Source organism: Harpia harpyja, chromosome 19 (assembly GCF_026419915.1).
Source record: "Harpia harpyja isolate bHarHar1 chromosome 19, bHarHar1 primary haplotype, whole genome shotgun sequence".
NCBI lineage: Eukaryota > Metazoa > Chordata > Aves > Accipitriformes > Accipitridae > Harpia > Harpia harpyja.
Genome location: NC_068958.1, coordinates 9,165,816 through 9,185,556, shown reverse-complemented (window position 1 = coordinate 9,185,556; position 19,741 = coordinate 9,165,816). Strand labels below are relative to the sequence as shown.

At 53.5% G+C, this 19,741-nt stretch overlaps 1 protein-coding gene across 2 annotated transcripts in view; it reads right to left on the bottom strand.

Moving 5' to 3' along the window:
* The window catches only part of ASTN2 (astrotactin 2), a 361,642-nt gene that overhangs the window by 266,479 nt on the left and 75,422 nt on the right, over positions 1-19,741 (bottom strand). For both annotated transcript variants that reach the window (XM_052814689.1, XM_052814688.1), the window contains exon 3: positions 1,889-2,273. In XM_052814689.1, coding sequence (XP_052670649.1) covers positions 1,889-2,273 — 385 coding nt within the window. The remainder of the gene's footprint in view (positions 1-1,888; positions 2,274-19,741) is intronic.

Sequence of the window (19,741 nt, the reverse complement as noted above, 5' to 3'; positions counted from 1 at the left end):
TTTTATTTGCAGTTAAGAGAATAACTAAATAAAGAGAAGCCAGTCTAGACTGCTTTATACAGGCTTTCACACTGGCCTCCTCCTAGAGCTCCTGAGCGCCTTCCAGTAGTGCATTGAGACACCACCAGGATCTGTTACCCACGGTTTGGTCTCTCCTCCTCTCCCAGGAGAAGCTGTGCAGGCAGGTAACGTGCCTCTCCAGCTGCTCAGCCTGCAGGAGCACTGCTAAGCCCTGTCCATACGGACTCTCCTCTGCTCCCGCATACCTGGTACGGCCAGCAACGGGTGCCATCACGTCCACTGTGACCAGAGGACCCTGTCTCTGTCCATCCTATTGTGTCCAACCTTTGGCTACTCGCTGTGCCTATGCTGGACCACTTTACCCCATCAATACTTTCCTTCTGAGCTGGGCAGAGCTTTGGGGAGGGGGAACCAGAACTCCTCCAAATCCCAGCCCTGCACCTTCAGGGAAGGCACAAAGCATCCACAGCACCTCGCCTGCTCAGGAACAGGCACCCCAGCCCAGCTCTTGCTGCCCAGCTCCCTGCAGCTACTACCAGGGGATTTATACCTTACAACAGCTGCATTATCCAATATTATACCTTCCAAGCAGTCAGCACCATAGGGACAGGCAGCAGCCAGAGCCCACACCTATGGAATTGTATAGGCTTCTTTCTGATCTGACCTACAGATGCTATATAACACTCTACCTGCCATGCCAAACACCACGGGTGGGAAATGGTTCACATTTGGGGTCTGTATCCATCCATCAGATCCACATGGATTCTGCTCTGAGCTTCTTCCCGCAATGAGAATTTTCTGATCTGCCATTTCCAACTCCACACAGGGCTCCTATGTGCTTGCCTTAAATCTACAGCCCTGATGACTTTGTTTGCGGGTGACTACAGGATCATTTGTCTGATTGCTTAGAGAATAAAGCACAGGGGATGTTTTGCCGCTAGTGGAAAATACAGCTTTATGGAGCAGCTCTCCGAGGAGCATCAAGGCTCAGCAGGCTGGCGGAGCCCCAGCGCACCGACACATTCGCTCGCTAGAACTGATGCCCTACTCGACAGCAAGGCAATGAACATCTCTGCCACCTAGAGAGTAAAGACTGGCCTGATTGATGCCCATGTGCTAGCACTCACCCACGGCAATAAGTTAGGATGAATCCCAGCATTCCCATCCTGTTGAGGAGACAGGGGTTCCAGCGCTGCTGGAACAGCGGAAACAACTCCTCTGTGCTGCCCCGTGCACGGTGCTGCACAAATCCAGGGCAAAAGAGCAATTCCCTCCCTGGGCAAATGCCAGCTCTGCTCTGCCAGCCAGGCATCCCCTAACCCACTGGGTGTTTCACAGTGGTCTCTGCTATTGCTAGGACAAGATAGACCGCCAAGCCTGAAAGCAGAGCCACCAGCTTCCCATCTCATCATACTGGGCAGGCGCACATTGGAAACAGGAGACTGGTTTTGGAAGAGGATGTCGACAAAGGAGATGGGTCAGATCCTATGAATCCACATCTCCGTGGAGCTCCCAAGCACACAGCTCACACGCTCCCGCGGCACCTGAACCACCAGCAAAGCACAGTCAGGGAGTGCTACGAGAGCAGGGGACCTGGTCCTTGGGGCTGGCAATGACAGCTGAGAGCTCACAGCTACTGTGCCTCAGTTTCCCCAGCACCATCCAGAGGCGATTCCCCTCTCAGGAAAGGCAGCTCCAGGACAAGGTCTGCAAACCACCTTGTAGACAACAGCTGAGGACCAAAGCCTGGAGAGCCAAGTGCCAGGGTCTATATACGGATGAGCCACCCTCTCTAGGTGACACTGCACAGGACAGACACCCTGGCAGGGGATGGGAGAGGGAAAGAGAAGAGGGAAAAGCCACAAACCTTTCTTTTCATAGTCAGGCTTCTCCTCTCCACCCCGGCCCAGGCTCTCCAGCGTCCGCGTCACCTGGCTGCCAAATTCATCCTCCCTGGTGCTGGGCTCTGCCCGCCGCGGGGTCTCCTCCTCCTCCTCGTCCTCATAGTCGTCCAGGATGGGGGTCTCGCGGATGGGCACCCCGATGACCGAGTTGTGGGCCTGGAGGCGCGAGTTGCGGAAACTCTCACGGGCCTGGGGGCCCAGCAGCACCGAGGGGATGTAGTGGATCTCGTGGGTGGCCTCCGTGCTGGCACTCTTCTGCGGGATGCGGCGGCGCTTGTGCCAGCGCCGCTGGGCATACAGAGCCACCATGAAGACCAAGAGGAGCAGGAGCAGCGCAATCAGCCCACCCTGCAGAGGAGAGCAAAGAGCATGGGTCAGGAGATGCTGCAGCCAGTGTCCATGGACCCTCTCCTCTTCCACCCCCAGAGCACCCTTTCATCAACACTCCACGAACGGCACACAGGCAGGTTCACAGAGCAGCCACCTCTGGGGCAGGACATCACGGGCAGGTGGAGCAGGGTGCCAGAGGTGTCCTCTAGCTGGGGACGGCACAGCGACACCCCCGGCTCACCTCTGCCCGCTATCCCGGGGACTTTGTTCTTACCACACACCCCTTGGGTCCCCACAGCCCTCCAGCTCACCCACACGCACAGCGGCCTGAAGTGGGTGAGCCCCCCCTCCCATCCCACACGGGGAGACGGGAAAGGAGGCAATTGCATCCTACCACTTAGGAGAAAAAAACTCATTAAAACAACCCAGCCACCGACACAGGAGCAGTAAAGCCTCAGCAGAGACACACAACATTTCACACAAACAACGGTGCGTGGTGCCATTTGTTGCAACCGCCGCTCCCCAGGGCACGGTTACTCCGGCTCCATCACTTCTGGTTGTGATTTGCCTATGGTTTCAACCAGACGTCACCTGCAGACCTGGGGGCACAGCACAACATATTCCAGACCAAGACCTTCTCTGCAAAGATCTCTTCTTCCCCCACCTCCAAATTTTATTCAATACAGCTCCCAACTACGTTACCATGAAAAATAAAAAAAATAGTATCTTTACCAAAAAAATAAACTTCCTAAATATCTATATGTTTGTGGAAGTGGCCTCCCAAGGGAGCCAGGCTGGGAAGTGCCAAAGGGAGCCAGCCCTGCATCTGGCTGTGCTGGAGGTTAAATTCAGCCAGTCGCTCAGCCCCGCACCGGCAAGAGCTGTGCCTGTGCCAGCTTCCAGCCTCTTAATCTCCGCAGCGTCGGAGCAATTTTATCCCATGGAAGACAAGCAAAGCAGGGCATGTAAATCAAGAGTGGTGTGAGCAATCGAGGCTTTGCAGCATGACACGGAACAGCCAGGGCAGGGGTTTCTTTGGCACAGTGGATGCCACAGCCCAGAACTTTACAGAGCGTGCAAAAGCAAAGTGGAGACGTGCAAGTATTTCCTCTGCATTTGATACAAAGCACCATGCTGTACCCAGAGCGCGGCTCCGACTTGTAAACAGGATCAGCTGTAAAGAGGTGGCATTCAAAACTGCAGCTCACAGGATGAATTAGCTGGGGAGAGGCCTCAGGAGCAGGAGCAGAGGAGAGATGCTTCCCTGGACCATCCCGGCACCACGACCCACCACAGAGAGGAACCCAGCCCAGCATCTCCCATAAAAACCCCCCGCCTCTCCCCTGAGATTGGCACTAACGGGAGAAGGGCTCAGGGATTCAGGAGGACATTGCTCAGCTTGACTTCCCTAATTTAGGTGACAGGCACCATCAGGAAAGGCAGTTTGGTGTCCAGGAGATGCTCGGGGATCTCTGTGTGGGAGAAGGGCAGGGCTCGCTGAGCCGACCGGGCTCATGCCCTGCAGTACCAGAGCACCTGAAAGACCAGTGGGATGAGGACCCTTCCTGGCCTTCCACGCTCAGAAGCAAGAAACAGCATAGACACCTCAGTCTGGAAGAGCAGAAACGTGTTTCCTCGGGTCTGCACAGCACCTGATGCACAGAGACCCCCAAGCATCACAGGAGCTCCCCAGCATGAGCCACCCGCACCCCCGCGGCACCAAATAGGGGCCGTTTCCTTGGAAGCCTGCTTTGCAGGAGAGAAACCACAGCACACCAGACCCTCCAAAAGGGAAGCCCAGTGACAAGGACACAGCAGGGCCATGAAATTCAACACGACAAACCACACTGCAACATCAGGTCCGGCTTGAGTGCAGGCATCCTTCCAGCAAAACGAGGGTTCTCACATTACAGAAGCGTTTCAGAACAACACTCACGGACGTGACTACTGAGAAAAGCCTTCTCCGAGGCCTCACCACCAAGCCCCCGAGCTGCCCGGCTGGACGTCGCTCATCGCGCTCTCTGCAGCTGCGAAATGTCTGCAGGGCAGAGCACTCCACTCCCACAGCCACACGGGCACTCGCCCTCCCTGGGAAAGCACAGCCCGAGACAACCCAGATGCTCGGAAAAGGCCAGGGTGACTGAGAAAGCCCTGCACGAGAAGCAGCTTTGCCAGCTGGACCCAGGAAAGGGGTCCGGACACCCCCGGCAGTGCCGGGGCCGTGCATCTGTCTGGTGGGCTCACCTTGTGTCTGCCCCCAGGAAATGGCTTGGAGCAAATAAACCTGTCAGCAGATTAAATTAAAGATCTCTCTGCTTGGGAGAAATTACAAAAAGGCATAAAGGCACAGAGGTTATTAGCGTGTCGTTCCCCCCCCCCGCAGCTCGGGAACGACAGGGTCGGCTCAAGGAAGCCAAGGGCTGCCAGCCCAACGTGGCCATGGCTCCTGCATCCTTTGGGGATGAGCCGGAGATCTCTGCTCTGCCAGCCACTGAGACAACGGTCCCCTCTCTGCCTGGGGAAGGCCAGGGGTGCCCGTGCCAGCCCCTCGGGTGAGCACTCGTGGGCTCATAGCAGGCAGCTCAGTTTCAATGTGCTCCTTTCGTCCCTGACCCCATGCCAGCAGCTGCTTGTTTAACCACACCGCACACACTGGGAGAGCTTCCTGGAAAAAAGGAAAAAAAAAAAAAAAAAGAAAAAAAGTGTCAAACTTAGGAGGCATTCAAGCCAGCCTCATTTTAATCTATTTTTCTTGTTAAATTATCCAACTGAGGGAGCGGGAGAGAGAAAGGGGAAGGAAGGGATAATATGAGAAATGTTTTATTTGACAATGTGTCATTCGGAAACTGATTATTTCTGTCTCCGAGCTTTTTAATATTCCCAAACAATGGCCGAGCTGCACGGGGATTTGGTATTCTAAGGCTGGATTTATAATACTCTGTTCTGCAGTGATAAGAACACGGGCCTTTAATCCTCTGAGCTGTGAACATGCATATTCTCCCACGTAATGTCCTTCCCGACGTGCTCCCGCGTGCCCTGCGCCGGCCGAGCAGGAGCCACCGGGCGCCGGAGGGCTGCTGAGACCCACAGGGGAGGAGGAGGGATGGGAGGAGGAGGATGGGGGAGAAGAGGGCTGGTGGGGACAACCCATGTGTCTGCAGAACTGCAGGGCTTGCGGCACTGGAGCAAACCTCAGCTGAAGCTGGAAAGCAGCAAGGCTGGGACTTATTTGAAGTACAAAAGGAAAACCGATGGAAGAAGCCACCTCGAAGAGCAAGAGATCAGGCGCTCATATAAACTATGAAGGCTGGCAAGCTGCCGACCTGGAGGGCGATCACTGTTTGGGCATCCGTCCGATATGCTGAACAATTTCTGAGCAGCAAGAGGATGCACGTGCTTCTTCAAACACAAGCCACCACCCTTCCCTACCAAAGCCCTGAAAGATGAGGGAATCCTGCTGCTCCTCTGGGATCTGGACAAACTTCCTTGCAAAAGGCTCTGGCCTTTCCTGACTCTGCCTGGTCAGCTCTGCTCCCCATAGCAGGGTGGACGTGGCGTGGGTCCCCGTAGGAGTCCGCCAGCCCTGCAGCTTTGCAGTCAAACACAGCACAACCGCAGCAACACAGCCCAGCCGTTACAAAAGCAAGCCCCGTGGTCTGCCAGCCGCCGCGCCAAAAAGGGCTGAAGTCACAGAAGAAGGTCCCAGGCTGGAAGAGAACACGGTTTGGGCTGGCCAGACCCGTTACACCAAAGCATCCCTTCCGCAGGTCAAAGCAAAACCGGTGCAAAACAGCACAGCATTCAGCCCGGCGCTGACCTGAACCCCTTCTACTGCTTCCGCTGAACACTGATGCAAGGTTTTGCCCTGGGGGAAAACATATCCTGATTTCTTTTCTAACTTTGAAGCCACTATTGCTCCCGCATGAAATCCAAAACCAATTATTGTCCCCCATTGTGCTGACAACCAGCCCCATCGCTACCTACCTGCTGCTGGGTGAAACGGGGCTCTCGCAGCCCAGGGCCATCACTCACTCCAAGGACGGTCCCCCGGGACAGCCGGGCTCTGCCCAGCACAAACCCTGCACAAAGGCCCCCCCATCGCACCCTGCAGCTTCAGAGAGCTGGGGCAAGCAGGACCCCGATGCCGGAGCATCACGTCGCCCTGCGTCGTCCCAGCGGGTGAACCACGGTAAGCAAATAGGTATCAGCAATAACCACACAATCCTCGGAGCTCTTCACGCTGTGTACTTTTTCCTTTCTTTCCTTTTTGGCCGTGAAGGTAATTAAACACTAGAACAATTTAGCAAGGGTTGTAGTGGATTATCCATCACTGTCAATTTTTTTTTTGTTGTTTTTTAAATCAAGCCTGGATGCTTTCAGAAAAGTTATGCTTTATTTCAAATGAGAAATAAGGGCTTCAGAGAGTCCTTGTGCCTTGTGCGGCACTGGAGGGCAGAGCAGATGACCCCACAGTCCCTTCTGGTCTTCCACTGCCCCAATTTTGTCCTTCCCACATTTCAGCTCTATAGCACCTTACCTCTCTTTCAAGCATTTCATCCCATCCCAGGTCAACCCAGACACAGAAAGCACCACCAGACCCTGAAAACAAGCGGGCAGGTAAGGCACGTCCACCGAACGGCACACCGAAGGGGGGAGATGCCACCAGCACGGACCAAACCTCGGACCTCCGCACCTCGGTACACAAACCTCTCCTGGCTCATCTCTGCCATTGCCGAGGGTTGTAATAAAGCAGCGCTCAATGAGCAAGTGTAGCAAACATTTGCATTAGGTTTTAGCCATGCTGTAATTTGAGCTAACGGATTTCTAATTAATTTAACTAAAAGCGATGGCCAACAGCAGCACAGAGACCCTATAAATGCCGTTTCACCAGGCAGAGGCTTGCTCCCGGGCACAGATCCTCCAAAGCCACATCCCAGGGCAAACCGCAACCAGAAGCGGAGCTGGGATCATCCGCATTATCCATTATAACAGTGCCTGTTAACTGGTAATCAATCCTCACGGCCAAACCCTCTGCTGCAGCCAAACTCAGAGAAGACACCCATCAGTGCCCAAGCTGGCCGGGGGGCAGCCCCAGGTCTCTCCATCCTCTCCCGCCCAGCTCCACCAGTAGGTCTCTTTGCCAGGCCAGACTCCAAATCAGGACCCCCATGCCTGCACCCCAACCGAGCTGCACTTGGGAGAGCTTTGGAAGCAAAATACCACATTTAACATGTTGGACTGCACGGTGTCTGCTTCTTCCCTTTCCAGATCAAACCTCCGCACCACACTAGCTTCTCCCTAGGACTCCTTTACCTTATTGCTCTTTTTCTCTTTGCTGCACCTCTCAATTTAAATATTTCTTCTGCAAATCTTAATTAACATGCTGTTTGCACCTTCTTTCAGATCATTAACGATGAAAAATAAGGCTGATCTCTGCAGACATCTCTCGGAGTCTTCCCTCTCCTGCGCACTGCCGTTTATCATGACCTCCTCTGCACCCTGCTGCTTCCTCGCCCTCCCGGGGCACAGGACATACCCGCAGATGGCACACGATCCCTTTGGCTTTAAAGAAACAGCAGGGCTGGGGAAAGGAATTTATAGTGTGCTCTTCCCTAGAGCGGGGATAACACCAGCCTCCGGCTGTCATGCCCATAATGGGGGAGTTTGGGCTGTTCCCTGCAAAAACAAGGTTTCTGCACCCACGGCACCTCCATCTGCCTCTCCGTCCTCCCCCTCTTGTGTCTGTACGCAGTGGCCCACTGCAACCAAGTCTAAAAAGGCAAAAGAGGTCCCAGAAATACCAACAGCCCTTCAGCTCTGTGATAAGAGGAGATCGGCAGAGGAAAGAGGCCCCAGATCACCCCGTCCACTAACGCACATCGCACACGAGGGCACGGAGGAGTTATCAGAGCCAACCGAATGCAGGCGAGGAGGGAGAGGACAGCAGAGAAACAGGGCTTTGGGAAACAGGCTTTGCAAGAAGCAGTCACGTCTCCTGCAAGAGGAAAGCAGGGCTCATGGATAGAAATGGAGCAATAGCACCTGGAGTTCGGGAAGGTGCTGGATTCTGTTGCGGGAGATGCTCCCGCGGGCGCAGACCTGACCAAGCCTGCTCAGTCCTCACATAGCCTCTGCCAGCAGAAGGGATGTGACAACGTAAACCAGGGATGGAAAGATGCTTACTCTCCTTCCTGCGTGGATGGCACAAGAAGTTGGGAGCTTGACTTGCAGCAAGGATCATTCAAGAAGAAACATAACGCCAAAAAGCATAATGCTCCCGGGAGAGCTGGGACAGCTCAGTCACTGGAGGTCACCTGCCCAAAGTGCAGAGCAGTGCTGGCACGCCTCGGGGACACGGGGGTCCTGCCAACTGCCCCTCCTGAGAGCAGGCAGCTTTTGTCTGGAGGACAAGTTGCCCACCCCATCCATGAATCTCAACCACCCTCTGACAGCACGTACCCCCACACGCTGCGGGGCTCAGTAAATGAGTCAGTGGGCAGGTGAGCATCAGGCAGGGAAACTGAGGCAGAGCATGACGATGAGACCACCAAGGACAGACAACAAGTCAGCATGAAGGATAGTGAGGAAGAGATGAACACCAGGATTAAAAAAAAAAAAAAAAAAAAACAACAAAAAAACCACAGCACACAAAAAAAACCAAAACCACACAAAAAACCCCACCAAACAAACAAAACAAACAAACAAAAAAACCCAACAAAAAAAACCCCACACCACAAAGAAAAAAAACTCTAAAGAGATCTGGATCCAGCCCTGATCTCAAAACCACTTGACCCCACCTCTCCATAAAAGACAGCAATGCTACAGGGCAAATCTACTAAAAAATACAGCATTTTCTCCCTGTACGCTTCAAATCCCCATTTGAGCAACGCTTCACCAAGGTGCTTAACCACACACTTAACTTTAAATCTGTGTTTAATTCCCATAACAGTCCATGAGACTACAGCATACGCCTCAGCACTTTGCTGAGCAGGAATGGCTGCTTGAATTGTGGCCCGAACAGAACTGCATTATGTCTTTTTTCTCCTCTTTCCACAGCTCTTAAAACATCACCAAGCTCCAGTGATGATGGGCCACTGTCTTCTGTTGTTGTCGTTATCACTATCATGTCACCTAACCGTGCCCAGAGCCAACAGCATCCATGAACCACCCTCTCCAAAAGGGCTTATACTGGTGCAAGGGAGTGCAGGATCCGGCCCAGGGGTTTAAAAGGAGGGGTTCCTGCAGGTTTGCTTCATCTGGCCCGTGCAGATCTGTCATAACACAGCTGCTCTGCTTGCCATGCCGTATGTAAACGCATTGGGCATAAATTTAATAGCATATACAGTCCTGCAAAGTATAACACACGCACAAGAGATGAGAATTACAGTCGCTTTGGGAACCATAACTTTAAAATCTCTGACTTTTCCGCGTTAAAAAAAAGTAACGAGTCAGGCAAAAAGTCACATTTCCATATAATTTTTTTTTTTAAGCCACACTGAATTTTGTTTTGCTGTTTCATCCAAGAACAGAAACAAAAAGAAGGAGTGAACCTGCCAATCAGCCTTTCTGTGTCGTTCAGACATGCAATGTGATGTTCCAGTAAATGTTTATTTGAATGGTCTCCCAGGCACCGGCTATATGCAAGCACGAAAATACACAGCCCTCAATCACACCGAACAAGCCTGCATATCCCGAGCTGCACTTCTTGCTAGGATAACAATTCAAAATTACTCCTAATCCATTTTTATGATGTTAAAAAAAGGGCATTTATTTGCAGTGAACTGAAAGAGGAAAGCTGGAGGTGATTTTATTAAGCACCTGATTGCTAGCTCTTTTTAAAGCCAGAGCGCAGATTGCATAAATTGTGATTTTAATGCGTGCTAAACGGTTCACCTAAATCGGCTGACCTGCTAACCCAGAGCTTGCCCTCAGAGAGGGAAGATTTTAAAATGCATAAGGTCTCGTGCGTTCGCGCTCATGTTTCCCTAATGTGGGCAGGCTGGCTGAGTGCGAAGCTGAGACAAAAACAAAAGCTTTCCCCCCGCAAAGAGTTTCAGTTACTGAGCCCCATCCTTCCTCCCCACCGAGCCTGCTAGAGACCCCTGCACACGCTCATCCCGCTCAGCTTGTTTACACCCGGTACCTGAATTGCATTTTCCAAAGGGGAGGAAAAATTCCCTTGAGTTAAGAACAACCAACCTTGCCTTCAAATAAAAAAGGTCACCACATCCACGGGAAGTCTCTCCCAGCGCAGGTGAGGTCTCACGAGCAAGGACCACCACGCATTGAAGGTTGAGAGCGCCCGGGGTTCACCAACGCACAAAGCACCTCGCAATTAAACACGGGGCTAAAGGCAAGGCCCTCGAAACCAGCAAGCACAGAGCCACCACCCACACAATGTCCCTCTCTGCACCATCTTCAGACCAGAGCCCAAACCCTGACAGCTCATGGGGACCCAGCTCGGGCAAGGAGCATCCCAATGGCCAGCGGAGCTGCCCTGCGGTCGCATCCCGGCAAAGGTAGCTCCTGCTGGGAGAAGAGCAAATGGGAATCCACCCAATATCAAGGAAGACCACCAAAGAGACTGTGTGTGGCCCTAATACCTTCCCAAATGAAAGAGAAGAGCAACGAAGTCCTCCAAGGCTCGGTTTTGGCTTGGTTTCACCGAAATTGCCAGTAACAGCAACTCGGCCACGCCTGCTTTGTCTGATACTAGTGGGCAAGGTGTCCCTGCCCCACCTCTGCTCCCTCCAGAGCTTCCCATCTTACAGCAGAGATGGTCACTTGGGGATTCCTCCTAATCAGAGCCCTCCAACAGACCTGCAGATTTGCACCTCGCACCCGCGCACCCCTGGGCAGGGAGAGCCGGTCCCAGGGGAGCCCGAACCTGCCTCACCCTGCACACCCCTCCTCCTGCTTTGGGGGCAAACAGTGCTGCCTACAGGAACATCTCATGGGGTTTTTCCAGACTTTCCTGCCCTGAGCTGTGGACTGAGCTCTGCCCATGCAGGTGCTCCATCCACCAGCAGAGCATCTGGCACGATGCCCTTGGCTGCAGCAGCCAAGCCACACTGCTCTGTGTTTTTCTGGAGCCACTTTTATCACGTTCATGCTTTACCCATTGCCTGGCGGAGGCCACAAACACCTCCACAGCTTTTGCCCAAGCTGGTGCCTTCTCCTCCACAAAAAAATGCAGAATATTCATTTTAGCATCTGATGGAGAAGCCAACCTGCCAGTCAGTTGGCCCAATGGACAGAGCAGCACGGTATTAGTCACAGCAAAAGGCGTGTGGAAGTGGCATGGTGAAGGAGGAATGCAGCTAAACTTGCTAATTAAAAAAGGGATAAAACTCAAAGCAGCTGCACATTTTTTAGGAGCCTTTGCCTCAGGCTGATTTCAGACCCCCCGAGCGACCACCCACAAACCTCAGCACCTCCACTGCTCAGTGTCCCCCCCCCCAAAAAACACAGTGCAGGTCCTACCTTTGCTCCCACCCCGTGTTTATCTGCTTTGTTTGGACAGCGAGTGCACGAGAGCATCTCCCAGAGCATGTGTACACAGCTTATCTCTGCGGCACCCAGGCATCAGCTGGGGCCTCCGGGAGCCACCACAGACTTGAGTGGCAGTTACCATGGGGCCCCCCGAAATCACAGCCGCTGTGGGATACCTGAACTACCCAGCTGCTTCTCACCCCTTCCAAACAAAGGTTTAACAAATGCTAAAGCGAGGTCTCAAATTACGAGGATTATTACAGTACCTACCAGCAGAGCATTTGCTAGCAAGTGATGAAATATAATTAAAAGTAAAGAACACTTGTCAGATAAATGAGTAACATGTACTGCTGTTGCAAAAGTACCTTTCTTGTTTTTTTAATAATTGTGTTTATCCGCTTCCTCACTAATTTACAAAAAATGCAGTTAATTCTCAGTGGATCTCACAACCATTAGTGCGAATTAATGCTGTTCCCACTGTATATTCTGCATATATTAAAAAAACATTAATCTAATAAGAGATGCACATCTCCGGATGAGGGAACATGAAGACAATTCACATTGTGCCTCCAGCTTCCAAGTGCTGGTGAGTGACACGGTACAGCATCCTTTCTGCTCAATTAACCAGCCAGCTTCTGGGGGCTGCCAGATCTTGGACAGCTGTCCAGAAAAGGTGGCAAAGCATGGAGAAAAATTCACCGCAGTGTTAAGGAACAGGGGCTTCTTGGAGTAGCCCAACACCTCCAAGCCCCGTTGATGGGGTCTCCTCTGTGTCAGTGTGTGCTGCTGCTCTACACAGGGTGGTGCGAAGACAGGCAAGAGACTGCAAAAGGGGTTTAGAGTTTATTTATGGGCATCTCAAAACAATTTATAGAGCAAGGAGTTGATGGGAAGGTGCTATTGTGCACACAGGAACGGAGGGAAAGAGCTCTTTTTGTTGTTGGAGTTTTTTTAAAGGTTTATTACTGAGCCCATAGCTGGCAGCTGCTTTGGGAACGATCCAGCCTACTGTGTAAAAAAAAAACCAAAAAAAAAAACCTGCCTTACCATATTTAAAGTGCAAATATTTCAGCATAATGAATGCCTTTCTGAATAGCAGCAACACAAACCACTACTTTCCAGGGAGAGAGGGAGGGTATTCAAACACAAGAACAGGGATAAAAGCTCTATGCACGTGTCTATGTAGCATTTGGCATCTTTGCAATTCCAGCATCACAACTCACACTGCAGGAGTCACACACTGCAGCCCCCGCTACGCCAGAGAAGAGCCTCTACTGGTACCTCGGGCAGTGCACACCAGGAAAAGAGAAAAGAGTTTATCAGTTTGCATATATGCAATTTGAAAAATGCACCGACCCCCCCATGCATCACAGAGCAGGCAAATCCAAGACTGATTTAAAGACAAGATCAAAAAGCTCAGCAAGTCCACAAATCTGCTCCTCTCCCAAAACACCACAGCTAGTCCCATCAGGTTGTCCAGTTAAGTACAGCACTTAACCATACACTTAACTCCCATTAACTTCACCAGGACTCTGCACATACATAAAATTTATCAAGTGTTTCAGGGCTTTTTTATCTTCTTGCCCAAGAACACAGAGTTCCTGTTACCCAGCCTTTGGTGTGATACGTCCAAACGACCTCGGGGCTCGGCACAGCAGAAAAGCAAATCCACGGGGACAAGAGTTTTCCTGCCGTACAGCTCCCACACTCATTGCTTACGCACCTGCAGGTCCACAAAAACCTTTTTGTTCCGCGGCATGTCAGACCACGCTAAGCTGTCTCGCCAAAGCTCTGCTACTCGTTCACCCAGCCCTCTTGCTGTATTGATCGAAAGCCGAGAATATAAAAGGACGGGAACGCACCAGCTTTGTTTTGCCCGCTTGTTTTCAAGTGGCTTTGAAGGACACGAGGCCAGCGATCTCCTTGCAGGGGAGGCAGAGCCGTAAGCGGGGAGTGCAGGGCATCCCGCTGCCGGGCTGGGAGGGGAAAAGCCGAGTTTGCATCTGCCAAGAGGCCCTTTGCACCCACGGGGTGCAGCTGGAGCAGCTTCAGCTCTGGAGAGCTCTGCACACCCAGGGGACAGTCCCCATCCCAAAGCACTTACAGCTCGAGGCACCTGCAGTTCAAGTCCCTCTTTTTTCTGTATGGGTATGGGACATCAAAGATGATGGGAGCAGAGGAGGCAGCAGAAAGCAGGGCTCCTACCTACATCATTCCTCTGCAGGATGCTGCAGGAGGGAGACTCTGAACAGGTACCAAGATGCTGGCACCTCCAAAAGGACATTTACCTGTGCATTTTGAGGAAGGACCAGTGATCTGGGGCAGCCCAGTCCAGCCCTCCCATCCTCAACAGCCTGGATTTAAAGCACTGCAATTTGCAAGCCTGTGACCATTTCTGAGCCACCCACCAAGCTAACCTGCACCCTTGCTAGAGCAGAGCTTGGGAAGAGGGGGCCTGAAGGGACTCCCTGGAGGCCACCCAGCTGCAGCCCCCTCCGGGGCAGGGCTCAGAACTGCATCCCTGCTCTCCAAAGGGACCTTTGCAGAGATGTGAGCTTTCACTTGTGCTCTCACAAAGCGAGAAGCAGTCCTCAGCTCTAATTACAGCCACCTTCTGGCAAAGAGGAGACAGACCTTTAATTAAGAGAAACTGGCACCAGAGCAGGAAGAGGCCAGTGGGCAGCAGCCATGGCTCAGAGGAGCAGACAGAGTTTGGGGGAGCTGGTGGGCTCACTCAGTACCACAGACACACATCAGGGCACTGGATTTTCTCTCCCTGCATCCTCGCAGGCAGGATCGATGCCATCCCCTGCAGGACAGGGTCACCAGCTGCCACCCCTTCCACCTCTGCTGGGGCTGCAGGGCGCTGCTCAGCCCCCCGAATCTGGGTTCGCCCAACGTGGACATCTCCTCCTGTGTGACCAGCTCAGCATCCTGCCTGGTGCTGCAGCAAAGCCCAGGTGAGACCAGGAGCAGGCTAAGTAGCAGCAGGGGTATAGACTGCTTTTATTCCAGGCACACAGCTCGCAACAGCCCTAAGCATCCTGCACGCAGACAAGGCATGCCCACTCAACCCTGGGGACCATCATCTCCTGACTCCATCCCCCAGCTGCACCCCTTGCCCACAGAAAGCAGCAAGTATCACAGTGATGCCACCAAGATGACCGGCCAAGCTCGCCGGTACACACCGCTCTATACACTTCAAGGGACTAAGACAATTTGGGACCTGCACTCCCCAGCCTAGCTGTAAACAGAGGGTTTGGAGAGCATCCAAGCAGGGTGCGTGCATGGAGAAATGAGAGCTCCTTCCCAGATGGAGAGAGGACTGAAGGGCACTGCTATTCCAGCCAGTTCACTGCAGCACAGCTGAACCGTGCCATGAGGGTCCATGACGGGAAGGCTGCAGCCCCCCCCCCATCCCCATACAACAGCCGCTGCGAAAGTGCCCATTTGGAAATGGGAAAGAACTCATTTCAATTAAACATGCCTAGTGCTCCAAACGAAACCAATTAATTCTCCCCATCTGAAAGCTGATTAGCCAGGATATCTGAGTAAATGGATAATAACAGGCTAATAACCCCCCTCCCATCCTCGTGCACGCGCCGATGCTGCCGTGAGGTTTTTGACACGGTGTCGCCAGCGTAATTGCAGCATCTGTGAATAATCGCGGAGTGAATTCAGCCACCGATGGCAGGCAGCACCGTCCCCGGCAGCAGGCAGGGACTGGGCAAGGATGGCCACTTTGGAGCCAGCCTGACACCCAGTTACCCGCTCCCAGCCCTCTGCCCCCCCCCCCCCAGCAGCACCAATCGCAGCATGAGCTCCGTGGCACTGGGCCCCCCCCTCTGCGGCACCCCGTCTCTGCTCACCCACCGAGGGACACCAGCGGCGGCTTGGTAGGGCCAAGCACAGCCATACAGGTTGGGTGTTCAGCTGACAAGCAGTAACTCCTTAATGCAAGCAGGCTTCAAACAGGGCTCTGTGCAAGGAAAGCTGCCCCCCCCAACCCCCAAAACCTCCTTCATCCCCCCTAGGAAGGCTCTGTGGGGCAGCCCTGGGCACAGCAGTTCCCAGCTCTCCAGCCCTCCCCTCTCCCCATGGTTGTTATTAGCCAGTGTTTAACTCCACTCTTGAATTAATTTCCTCATCCTTCCCCCTTGACTCCCGCCCTCCAGGATGGGCTCCCACCCAGCCTGGCTTGGGGACAGACGGCGGACGCACCAAGGTGCTGGGGTTAACGAGCAGGGGAGAGCTCCGCACCACCACCCCAAAACAGCCTTATAACCCCCCCAGTTTAAGCATCCCCCACTAACCCAAGCACGGGACGGGCAGCTCCTGGAGCTGCACCGAGGCTCAGCCACCGGCATCCTCAGGGAGTTCGAACGGCTGAACCCCGACGTGGGGATGGCAGCGAGCAGGAGAGGACGGGAGAAGGCACAAAGCCATCCCACCCTCTTCTGCGTTCCTTGTTCCCTCCAGTCCCCGAGTCATCCCCAACACCACCGCAGCCCCAGCCCCGCAGCCCAACCCTCCAGGTCCCTGCTGACGGGCGGCCGCTGGCTGGGGAGCTGGTGGCAGAATTTTCCAACTCTGCTCTTTTTTTTTTTCCCCAGTTGGAAAGTGTTGATTAGCTAAAAAAAACACTTTCCAATAGGGTATTTTTGGTTAAGAGCAATCTCCGAGCCAAATCGCGTGCAGAGAAAAACAAAGATCTCAATCCCGCTGCCATTTTCTAATCAAATTTCCTTTTACTAATTTGACAGGCCTGTTCTGAAAATCTAAATTTAAAGCTAAAGTAAGTTAGATTCCACAGCTAAATGGGAATCAAGATGAAATATTTCAAATGGAGCTAATAAAGCCCTTCTACCCACACCTTTCAGCTCACAAAGCACCTCTCCGCTCCTTATTTGCTACTCCTGACGCAGACAGTGGGTATTAAGCTTTGGTTTGCTTCCTCACCACCCCCCCCATGCACATGCACGCCCCGACAGTTTGGTTTTAGCTTCTGGGAGGCAGGAAAACCACCTCCTGCCCAGCTTCAGCTCCATCGCAGCTCACCCCGATGCAGTGCCCATCCTGCCAGCCAGGCTGAGTGCACAAATGCACATCTAATCTAAATTAAGCCCAGCCCATGCAATGCTCCCATCTTCAGAGGAGGCCTGGCCTCCTGCAGAAGAAACAGCTTTGCCTGAAGGGCAAAGCATGAATGGGAGATGAAGATACAGCCGTATGTTCCCGGAGAAGCTTGCCTGGGTGGCAAGGGGAAGGCGGGCGGCGAGGCAAGGAGAGAGCCCTTGGGTAGAGAGAAGCATCCATTCGAGAGGCAGCACAGATCTGCACGGGCTCCTCCGTCTTTCAACCCCCCCCCTTGCTCCAAACAAAAAGAACCTCTTGGTCCCCAGGCGCTCAGCTGATGTCCTCAGCATCCGACCTCCTTTCAGGCTTTCATCACAAAAGAGTCATTTCCCACAGGATGAAGGAAGCCAGAAAAAGAACAGAGTCCATAGTATGTTGCATAGGCAGAGCACTGGAAACCTGGTTCAACCTCTCTGGTCCATGACTGCACAGTCCTTGGGTAAAGCCCCAACTCAGGAAGCCCAGGACACCCAGTCAATATACAAAACACTGAGGCAAAGGCAACCTTCCAGTCCACGGCTGGAGAGCACCTGGATTTGAGACCCAGTGAGATCAGTGCCCCACACACCACCGCAGCAGAGCGGTACCCGAGAGGATAAGGAGGCTGCTTGGCTCTTTGCTAGCCACCGCTCTGAGCGACGGCAGCCTACGCCGGGATGCCGTTCACCGAGAGCTTCGCTTGCAGCCAAGGAGGCATGGTTCTCCTCCAACCCCTCCTGCTGCACAGCCCCATCCCAGCCTCTCTCAGGGTTTTGTGGCCAGGCTTTCCATACCCGTGGGGATTTTCCAGGGGTGGCAGGGCTCGTCCACACCCCCAAGCCCAGGATCTGAGGTGCCATGGAGGGGACAGCCAGCCAGCACTGCCTGGCCAAACGGAGGAAACCCTCTCTCCAAGGCAGGCAAATGTTTTCCATCAAGGAGTTTTCAAACAAGCTCTTCTCTCCTGGCAGCCTCAGCAGAGGGCTGGGACAGGCTCCAGAACGCAAACAGGACCTCAGAAGCCCAAATAGAGTCACTACATGCAAGAAAACAAGGCCCAGGGCTCCACTCCCTCTCCGGTATCCCCACTTCAAGTGGCAGCACACGCTTCCCTCCTCCCTACCAACTCCTGCTTCCACCACGGCCCCTCTCCCTAACTCATCCCAGGGCACAGCCGAGGACCTCAGCCACCTCCAGCCACCAGCAGGGCTGGGACGTGCCGGTCCCCTCCTGCCCCTCTGGGATGCTCAGTCCTCCGGAGAAGAGGCAGAGCTGCCAGCACACAGCCAGTGCAGGCAGCAGAGGCTGCAACTGTCACAAGCCCTAAAGCTGCTCTTTCCTATCGCCAGGTGCAAAACACATTTATTGTTTTAACATTCCCAGCGACAGCTCAGGGCTCCCTTTCCAAAGGACACTTAAGATAAAAATCTATGTGACGGCCAAGCAATTGCAGCAGGCAATTTAATGTGATAGCCCCAGAGAGCACGAAGCGAGGAAAAGCCTGTCCCAAGAGCACCAGGTGAGTAAAGTTACACGCTGGGCGACTGTGTCCCTGCCTGGCCCATAAACGCTCACTGTGGAACAAGGCCAGTCTGCAAAGAGGGGCTTAAATACCCCCTTTGGGTATTTAAAACATGGGTGCAACCCCGAAGAGGAAGGCTGGCAGGGTCAACAGCTGGCAAGGCTACTCCGGGGAGATTTGCCGCAGGGCCCTGACCCGCACCATGGATGGGTCTTGCCAGAGTGAGATCTCGAGGTTTAGGAGATCTGAAGATAGTTTCTCATGACTCCTCATTTCCACCCTTGTTTTCCTCCTCCTCCTCACACATCTCAGTGATGCTCTTTAACAGTGCAACTGAGCCCGAAGATCCTGCCCAGCCAATACAACTCTACCGTGAACTTCTGCCATGAGCAGTTACCCCGTACCACAAGGCAGTTGCCACCCTTAGATCAGAGAGGGGACACGTGGCACTAGTAGGGACCAAGCGACCCCGCAACACTCGCAAGCTGCAAACATGCAGGGATGAAAACAGCAAGACCTACAGCCCCACAAGAGGATCAAGAACTTGCACCGGGCTTCAGCTTTTCACTCTTCTCCGCGGTGATCACCCTGCCATGCTGGGTATGCTTCTGGGCTTCTCCCAAGGCGAGGTGACCCATGCATTGGCAGAAGGACACCGACCATCAGCTCCACCCGTTGACACTGCAGAGCTCGGTAACCCAAATGCTTCATTGCACCTTATCATTGCCCCGCGCACAGCAGCTCTCCCTGCTTTATGGTGACCTGCCACCACCCATGACTGCCAGCTCAGGACAGAGGGGGACAGTAGCTTCTGTCACAACCCCAAGAGAGCCCTTACTCCTGGCTAGGGCTGCCAGGCATCGTGACACCAAGCACTCCATCACCAGGACCTTCCTATGCACTGGAGACCCCGTGGGAGGAAGAGGAACAGCACACCTGGGAGGCTGCCCAGAGTCACCCCTTGCCCAAAGCACTTCCAAAGCTCATGGCTTTCTGCTCACCCAGGAACAGGGACGGCAGCCGGGGGGGTCAGGGAGCTGCACAGCTGTGGAGATGCTGCGTTCAGTTCATTCAAAAGTCATTCAATCCCTGCACCCCAGTATCCTTTGACAACTCAGGAACAGGCCTGCCCCTGTTTCGTGGAAGTGGGACGAGAATAAATCTATAAATCCAAGGATAAATTCAGTAGGGTGTGCTGGGAACCGCAGAAGAGCAGCTCAGTTACTTACCTAAGACCAGGTGCCTTTGCACAAGCCGGAGGGGGGTTCTGTTTTAAAACCAGATGCTGAACGCATCTTGCACAGACAAAAAAGGAGCCCCAGGGAACGAAAGCCCAGAACCCAGGGCCTCGGCAATC